This window comes from Tupaia chinensis, unplaced genomic scaffold, assembly GCF_000334495.1.
Source record: "Tupaia chinensis unplaced genomic scaffold, TupChi_1.0 Scaffold000272_1, whole genome shotgun sequence".
NCBI classification, from domain to species: Eukaryota; Metazoa; Chordata; class Mammalia; order Scandentia; family Tupaiidae; genus Tupaia; species Tupaia belangeri.
Window position 1 is genome coordinate 1,682,236 of NW_006159754.1, and position 9,658 is coordinate 1,691,893.

Below are 9,658 nucleotides of genomic sequence, written 5' to 3' on the forward strand. Positions count from 1 at the left end.
CACCCTATACCAAAAAAAATACTCTACAAAAAAAAAAAAAAGGATGTTGTTTTGGTAAGGTAGTAGTTTGCAAACACTGAAAGGACAAGCTTTTCAGTTCTCTTGTGTAAAACACTTTCCCTGGCAACCATTCATCACCATTGCCTCAAGGAAAGGGGAGGTCGAGTGATAGAATACAGGAAGAAAGAGGAGGGCAGCTATGGAAAGGCTATGCTGCTGGACTCCCACGTAGTCGACTGCAGTTCGCGTCCTGGACCCGGTGGCTTAAACTCACGCAGGGCGCATGTGCGTGCGTGCCCAAGATCCCGAGAGGAGAATGGAGGAGAAGGGATTGCGGTGTGGCCATCCCCCCGGGGGGTGATTTCTCGCTTTCTGTCTCTCTGTCTCTCTCTGTCTGTCTGGCGAGTGCATGCACCCTATACCAAAAAAAATACTCTACAAAAAAAAAAAAAAGGATGTTGTTTTGGTAAATTATGTGCTACTAATAATCATGATGTTACTTCAATCAAAAGAGTTCTTTTGAACACCTAGAGCCTTGAAGTCATAGAAAATAAAGCTTAAAATGTTTATACTCATGTATTTTTGTAGTCAGGAAATATGATGAGATGTACAGTAATAGATTTTCAACCATACTAACGTCACAGTTCAGTAAGCTTCTTTGGAGGAATGAAGGTGAAAGCATAGTTTCCAAATGAAGAGGGGGAAAGAAAAAAGGAATGGTGCAAAGTTTCTGACTAATAAAGAAGAGCTAGCTCATATATTTTTTAAATGAATGATGGCATATGCCATATTATTGTTATTTAGATTTTCTTAGCTTCATTTTAGAAAGTAATGTTTTATTTCCAATGACAAGATTTACAGTATGTTGGAAATTAGGCTTACAGTGAATCAGTCCAGCTGTCAACTGAAAAAATGTGCAAGGAGAACATGGATTAGAATATTTTTTCTTAGGGGCATGAAAAGGGAAAAGTCTGAGGATCACTGGTCTGGATGGATTGCTTCACTTCCTTGTGGAAGGCCAAGGGCCATTCACTAGAACGTGATTGATTGTAAACCACGTCTCTGTGTACTAGGCGATTGTAATGAGAGAATTTAATGAAGCAGAAAGAGATCCATACTTCCCAAGTTCATCTGTTTTTTGATTGATGAGCAATAAACACTGCAAAAACTTGAACGCACGCTTAGGAAATTGAGTCGACGTGTTTTGTATAATACTTTCCATTTGTTCCCTGTGGTTAAAGGAGAAACAAACATGTCCATATGGGACCAAGTGAGTTAGTTTTCCTATTGTTAATCTTTATTTATGTAGCTCATTGTCATGATAATGAAATCATTCCCTTCTGATGTCAGCTCTCAGTTCCTGTTAGTTCTTCATCTCATTATCTAACCTTTCTTTGTAATCCTGTTAATGCTCAGAAGAAAGTTGAGTTCATCCCCCAGTTTGGTTAGAAGGACTGTGTTGACCTGCAGCTGGTGTCTCTGCACAGTCTCCGTGGGCTCTACCCACCACGGAGCACAGCTTACAGCAGGCTGGGCCCTGCACCTACTTTCCCTCCTGGGCTCACTATGTGGTATGATCTGAATGTACCCCCTAACTGCAAATTCATAGGTTGAAATCCTAACCCCCAGCGTGATGGTCTTCAGATGGGGGCCTTCAGGAGGTGATTATTAGCAGGGTACAGCCTTCATGAATGGAATTAGTGCCTTGACAAAATGAACCTCAGCAAAGTGTCTAGCTTCCTTTCTGCCATGTGAGAATACAATGAAAATCTAGAAGTCTGCACCCAGAAGAGGGCCTTCACTAGAACCTGCCCACGCAGGCATCTGCATCTTCAGCCTCTGGGATGGCATTAAATGTTTGTTGTTTAAAGCAGCTAGTCTGTAGTAGTTTGTTAGCAGCCTGAACTAAGACAGTACAACCACGAGAGGTCAGTTTTCTCTTTTTCAGTTTATACTGAGAGAACTGAGGCTCATGGAGGTAAAGAACGTGCCCAAGGGCACACGGCTCGTTGGTGGCGTGCTATGTTACAGGCAAAGTAGGTCTAGGTCTGGCTGATGCTTCGCACGGTCAATGAAATGAGGCAGAGGCTGGAGAAGAAGGGAGTTTATTTCTGCAACTAGCAACAGGGAGACGGGCAGCAAGCACCTTCACACTCAGAAAACTCAACATGTGCTCAGGATTTGGAGATATAAGATATGAGCACGCGCAAACCATCCTTCACAGCAATCAGTCAGTCACTTGCTTTCCCCTGAGTACTTGACCTGATTTATGTTTTACTCCAAACACCCGCTCCTGGTTTCTCATCTGACCATTCCTCAAACAGACCTCCTTATGACTCAGTACTCGGTCAGATTGTTCTTGTTTGAGGCCTTTCTTAATTTCAAAATGGCTGCCGTCCTGCTAAACCTCAAGCTGGCCTGCTTCCCCTGGATAGTCTCACTGAAGGATGACTTCTTCAGCACGCTGGTGCTTGGCAAAGTGTGCCCTGGTGAGGAACCAAGGAAAGAACACGGATGAGTTGAAAGACCTCCGCTCGCTTTCTGACTCTACCTCCTGGTGAGCTGTGAACGCAAGCAGTCCTTACCATCTTTCGATTACAATGTCTTTCTCAGAAATTTGCAGGATTCCTGGGAAATTTAAACTATAAGCAACATGTGAGTATGAAGTATGATTATTTTATCTTGTCTCCTGGATCTTATTATAAAATTGGTGAAAATCCTTGACATCACCTTTTGGTCACAGAAGAGTTCCCAAAACATCATTTGGTTTGTAGAACTGAGAATTTCTGTTGAATGCTACAGCAAATGGAGTGATAAAACTTAGCGGTGTATGAAAGTATGTAGTATTTCTACCTGAATGTGGCCTGGGGGAAAGGAGTCAGACAGTGTAGACGTAAGAAAATTTAACACGTCTTTTTAGATAGTGACATATTACCTGTGTGAATTCCAGATCATTCATGAATTGAAAGAACTCGGTTAGAAAAGTTTTAAGTTTTTTTGTGTTAAGCTCTGAATCTGGTCTCTATCTCTAGAGAATTATCTGAAGATAGAGTTAAACAAACAAACAAAAAAGAATACAAATGAATACACCAGCAGATGGCATGGTGATTAAGGTGCTGGATCCCACATGGCCGACTCAGCAGTTCTAATCTTGAACTCGGTGGCCTGAATAACACGCTGGGCATGTGTATGTGTACGTGACCCAAATCCCAAGAGGGTAACTGAGGAGAAGAAATTGTGGTGCAGCCATCCCCTTTGGGGGTGGGGGGGAGTAATTGCTTACTTTCCTTCTCTCTGTTTCTCTCCAGTGAGTGCATGTGCCCTAAGGAATATCTCTTACACACACACACACACACACACACACACACACACACACACACACAAAGAATACATTCTGTATAAGAGGAGTGTCACTCATTCGCTGTTTAAGGTTCTTGTGCTTTCCCAAAATACTTTCGCTTCTGCATTTACTGAAGGCCAGCAGGGGTTTCCCCTTCCACTCAGTGGCTTTGGGAGCATCTAATCCCCTCCTCGCTTTCTGTTTTCCTATGAACTCTGACTGGCAGCAAGGCTTTTGTTGATGTGCTCCTTCTCTGGTGTTGAGCAAGTGAGTTATGAAGAGACTACAATCCAGTAATGACCCAGGATGGATACAGAATTTCTAATAGAGCATATTTCTCCATATGTCTTAGTCATTTTGTGCCCTTTCTTTTGAAACCTCCCAATCTCCCAGAAGAACTTCAAAACAAATGAAAGCAACATCATTCTTTGTTAAATGTTTTCATTTATTATCTTATTTATTGTTGTCATGATATTTTTCTTTAGGCCAGAATTGTGACAGAGGGCAATTAGTTTTAGGGAAAGTGAAGAAAGGTAGGAAGGTTGCTTTAATTTTTCCCAAGCCTGGCTTGAGGGGAAACTCATACACCCTTCCAGTTTATGGAACAGCCGTCGGATCTTGATTAAGGTGGCCAGCAACAGAAGGTCATCTTCACTCAGGTACCGAAGGACCGGAATCTCCTCAGGGTTTGGTAGCTTTTCAGCAAAGAGAAATTGAAAAGAACCTTTGTGCCCAGGAGAGAAAGGGAGCTGGCGGAAGTGGGGAGGCAGGAGGAGCTGTGTGGGGGCACCAACGTGGCGTCAGGTCCCCTGCTCAGAGCCCAGAGCCCAGATCCCAGAGCAGCTGTCTAAGCAGGGGTCAGGGTAGTCCTGATCTGAACAAGGAAAGACCTGGAATGCTGTGGAGCCTTGACAGACCAAATGGAATTTGGATACCTTGCTTTTTAATTTGCTAGAGGGCGTGTGCAACTTGCTGGAGACAGAAAGAGAGGAGAGGAGAGAAAAAGAGAAAAAAGGAAAGTGAGAAATTGTCCCCCCCCCAGGGAGGATGTCCATGCCACAGTTCCTTCTCCAGCCTCCTCTTGGGATTTTGGATATGCACACACATGCACCCGGTTTGGTTTTCAATCTACTGGGTCTGGGACTTGAACTGCGCAGTCGGCTCTGTGGGATCCAGCCCCCTTAACCACACTACCACTGACTGACCTGGAATTCGGATACTTTCAAAAGCTTACAATTGATTCAAGTAATTTCACCAGCCTCTGCTGAGGGGAGCATAAACAACATGAAATAAAGAACCCAGGCCTCCTGATGCAGCCTGGGGTGTCCTATTATAGCAGGGGGAAAACATACACAGTACAAAATTCTAAAACAAACCCCCCAGCAGCACCGCTAAGTCACAGAATAAGCACTCAGCAAGTGTTGCTTAGATCCAAGACTGAACCAGAAGGAATGTCTGAGGAAAGAAACAACAAACAAGGCTGCTTTGATTCCATTTGAAAGTTTCACCACGAGTCTTTCTCACTAAATTCCCAAAGTCTTAGTAGACAGTAGCTTATGCACAAGAATAATCACTGGGAGTAAAACTGACAAGAGTTATTTTACCCTCATTATTCGAAAAAGGCTTTCAACTGTTCCTGAAAATATACTCACCTGCACTTTGGTTCCAACACTGATTCTTGCCTGTTGGCCCATTGCTAGAAAAGTGATGGAAATCTTGTCTTGTTCTAAGATCCGAACACTGACATAATGGTTCAAAGCCAGAAAGACGGGTTTAAAGGAAATGAAGGCTAAGGAAGTGACAGAACTTGACCAGTTCCACGCCCTGACTCTGTTGCCATCTTGATCTGAATATTGACCTCCGAAGATATTGATGTACACCCTGGACAAGAAGGACATTGAATATTATCAACAATAACATCGTAATTCAGGGCTAGAATGAGTCCTGTCACCTGCTAACCAAGGAGAGTAGCAGGTCGTGCTAGCCGATAATGTCTGAATGGTGGGAACTGCTAGTTTTAGGGATGCTATTCCTCTAAGACAGAATTCGCCACGACAGAATTCTACACTCATCTGAAGAGCTGACTGCAATCTGAGACCGTGCTGACATATCAAAATGGACCCAAAAGTGGGAACTGGGATGGTAAGGGGGTCTGAGACTATGTAAAAAGAAGCAGGGGAGGGAGGTTTAGTTTGGAAAATAGGAAATACAGGAGAGTAGGCTAGTCTTAAAAGGGGGGAAGACCAAGGCTTAGCAAATGCAAAGCCCAGTGGCTATACATCCTGGGGCAGCCTCAGCATAGGGGAGGGCCTCGGTATAGGGGAGCTTTTCTAACTGCGCACCAACCGGAAGTCAGGTGTTCTGCCAGGAGGCTCCTGAGCAGGGTGGGTGTGGGCAGGAGGGGCCCTGGGGCTGCCCCTGCGGTCACTGCAGTGGGAAAGAGACCTGTCATGGAGTAGAAGGTGAAACACCTTCAATGGGGCCTCCCGTCTCGGCATCCCCAGGACCCCACACCAGCCTTGGTTACATATAAGTTAGCCCTGCGAGGTCTGGGTGGGGTGGCACCTAGCATCACCGTGCCATGCTACTAAATTATCTCCTCATACTCTCCCCCCTTCTTCCTACTTGGATCATCACTCTCATCTTGAAAAGAGGGAACAGGTATATTTCGGGTACTTAGAAGCTAGTTTAATTGGATAGTGAATTAAAAAAAAAAAACACTAGGTGAATTGGCCATGAGAGCCCCAAGCGTTAAGATAAGTAACATCTCATGGCCCCGGAATTGATTAGTGGCAGTAATTTAATAGCAAAAAGCACAAATGAGAAACTGAAGCGATGAGCTTCTGTCTGGGGAGCAGATTTAGTTTTATCTTTAAACGGGGGTAAAACCAGTAATTGGCTAAAATAGCCTAGATGCATCAGTCATCTGTCTTCTTTGAGTCTGGACTGCTGCAGACATGTTGGTAGGGAGTGAAGGCTCAGGACGTGCCTTCCAGGAACTTCAGTCTGGAGGGGAACGGGCTCACCACACAGGGGCAGGGGAGGAGCTGTGAGAATGTGAGAGAGCCTGGCCACAGTGTCCACGTTCAGTTCGTGGGTGAGGGGCTTCATGAGACTAGTCTGGAAGAACCAGTTGGTTTCGTGTCTAAAAGTCAATGAATGTTGGTGACAGTACAACACTCCACCAGATGTGACATACAACTGCTGACAAAAAGCACACAGCGCCCACCCCCGGTGAGATGGCCAATCCCTTCCTCTCCCTTCTCCTCTCGGGATTTTGCACATGTATGCACATGCACCTGATGTGTTTTCTGAGCCTCTGGGTCTGGGACTCGAACCACACAGTCAGTCATGTGGGATCCAGCCACCTGACTGATCCGTCCCCTAACTTTCTCAATTCCTACAGTGTTCAAACTTTGCAGTTATTGGCAGTGTTTCCCAAGATGAGATGATTATATCTGTAAATAACCTAAAGAGAGAGGAGATTGATTTCGGAAAATGTCAAGTAATTTAATTCACATTTAAAGAACCTAATTTTTACTTTGTCAGGCTAAATGAAAATAATAGGAAGTCATAGAATATGTTAGTATATAAAAATGGGTTAAGATAGAGATTTTATTTGCATGATGTTGTTGAAGGCTGGGGATATCGGAAGCTTACTACTGATAGGAATATATCTTGGGGCTGGCAGGTGGTGTGGTGGTTAAAGGCTCTGGATTCCTACATGGCTGACCATGGTTCAAGTTTCAGACCTGGTGGCTTTCTTTCTCGCTTTCCCTTTCTCTCTGTCTCTGTTAAAATAATAATAACAAATGGAGTTAAGTAAATAAATAATTCTTTTAAAAAAGGAACGACAGCCCAGAGGAGCCACTGTCCATCGACAAATTATTGCCAAGGATGAAGCAGTGTAAGCCCATTGGGACACAGGCTGTGGGGACTGCCTGAATTCACAACCCAAATCCCTAGAGTCACCATATACTTAGCAAGATTTTTCTTCTATATTACAACTGTTTAGTCCATATTTCCTTACTGCTTATAGAAAGAATTTGATGATCCCTGTTTTGCATAGGTGCTTAGGACTTTTCCACTGAAAGCATAAACCAAAAATGTCTCTGAATTGAATGTTACTATCTAAAGACCACTAACTTAAGAATGTCTTATCTTTTTTTTCTTTTTTTTTGGAGAGATTTTCACTGTAGGGCGTGTGTGCTCGCCAGACAGACAGAGAGAGACATAGAGACAGAAAGCGAGAAATCACCCCCCAGGGGGGATGGTCACGCCGCAATCCCTTCTCCTCCATTCTCCTCTCGGGATCTTGGGCACGCACGAACCCGCGCCCGGCGTGAGTTTTAAGCCACCGGGTCCGGGACACGAACCGCGGTCGACTACGTGGGAGTCCAGCGACATAGCCATTACGCTAACTGCTGGTTCCCAGTATGTCTTATTTTTAAGAGAGATTTTTGCTATTGGGTGAATGGGCTCACCGGAGACAGACAGAAAGCAAGAATTCACTCCCTGGGGAGATAGCCGTGTTGCAATCCCTTCTCCTCTATTCTCCTCTTGTGATTTTGGACCTGCATGCACATGTGCCCAGAGTGAGTTTCAAGCCTCCGATCCAGGACTCAAACCATGGTTGGCCAGGTGGGAGTCCAGCAACATAACCATTATGCCATCTACTGGTCCCTAAGTATGTCTTCCTAAAGCCATTCTTATCATTTATTGAAAAAGAGAAATGCAGTTGTACACACACACACAGGCCACAGGAAGAACTGGAAGCCTACCAGACATTTCCATTGGGATGGTAGCAGGAACTCCGGCCAGAGGAATCCAGCACCGCCCGGATGGCAGGGTTAGTGGGCGTATCTTCTTGGACTATGCAAAGGAAACCATTTATCTTGTTGGGCATGCGCAGGATGGCTAGGTTTCCAGATGGATAGCTGAGATCAGATAAGGTCATGTGGGTTGTTCTCATGGTCCTTGGCTACTCGGGGAATAAACTCAATTTATGAGGGAATGCTTTGAAATGATAAAGCATTCTGAAAATGGGAGCTATCATCATTACAAAAGGATTTGATGCTTTCGATGTGGCTCAAAATGTATTTCTGAGATGCAAAAATCCTCTGGGAGAAATGGAATCTAGCAATATATAAAAAGGATTATATACCACGACAAAGTGGGGTTTATCCCGGGACTGCACAGTTGGTTTAGCATCTGAAAATCAATTAATTTAATCTATATTAATAAAGAGCAAAAGACACATGAGCATCTCAACAGATATAGAAAGAAAATTCTTTTTTTTTTTTTTTTTTTTTGTAAGTTTCTGCCATAGGGTATGTGTGCTTCTGGAAAGAGACAGAGAGAGGGAAAATGAGGAATCAGTGCCGAGGGGGACGACCACACCACAGTCTCTTCTCCCCCATTCTTTCAGGATTTGGGGCACACTTTCAACATGTGCCTGGTGTGATTTTTCAGGCTGCTGGGTCCAAGGCTTGCGCCGCCATGAGCCATGGGGGAGTCTAGTGCCTTAGCTGCTATGCCACCTGCTGGACCCCAAATTCACACCTTTTCATGGTGAAAGAACTCAGAAGACTTTGCATAGAAGGCAGTGTCCTCAGCCTGATAAAGAATGTCTAGACAACACCCCAAACTAAAGTCATAATTAACGTATGTACCTTCCCAAGATCAGAGACTAGCGTGCCTTCCTCACCACTTCTATTCAGCATTGCACTGGAGGTTCTAACTATAGAAAGTTTAGGAAAGAAAGGGACCAGCAGATGATGTAATGGTTACATCTCTGGACTTGCACGTAGTCGTACAGTGCTGGACCTGGTGGCTTGAAACTCACGTCAGGCACATGCGCATGCATGCCCAAAATCTTGAGAAAAGAATGGGGAAGGAATCGTGGCATTGCCATCTCCCCTGGGGGGGGGGGACGATTTCTCACTTTCTGTCTGTCTGTCTCTGTCTCTCCAGCAAGTGCATGTGCCCTATTGGAAAAATCTCTCTCTCTAAAAAAAAAGAAGTTTAGGAAAGAAAAAAATTAGACATCCAGTTAAGAAAGAGAAGTAAAACCATACTCACAGAGACTTGCTCCTACATATAGGAAATCCAAAAGAATCCACAAAACAATATTAGAATTAATAAATGAGTTGGCAAAGTTGTAGGCTACAAGAACAATATAAAAATAAGTTGGGGGAACCAGCAGTTAGCGTAACGGCTATGTCGCTGGACTCCCACGTAGTTGGCTGTGGTTTGCGTCCCGGATCCAGTGGCTTAAAACTCACACCGGGTGCGTGTGTGTGTGTGTGTGTGTGTGTG

General features: G+C 44.3%; 1 protein-coding gene across 1 annotated transcript in view; it reads right to left on the reverse strand.

Annotated features, from left to right (window-relative positions):
• Positions 1-3,771: 3,771 nt before the first annotated feature.
• ERICH6 (glutamate rich 6) overlaps positions 3,772-9,658 on the reverse strand; it is a 38,009-nt gene continuing 32,122 nt past the window's right edge. Inside the window, exons 12-14 of the mRNA XM_027772367.1 lie at positions 8,122-8,277; positions 4,993-5,221; positions 3,772-4,035 (exon numbers count right to left, since the gene is read on the reverse strand). Of these exons, the coding sequence (XP_027628168.1) occupies positions 3,772-4,035; positions 4,993-5,221; positions 8,122-8,277 (649 nt within the window). The remainder of the gene's footprint in view (positions 4,036-4,992; positions 5,222-8,121; positions 8,278-9,658) is intronic.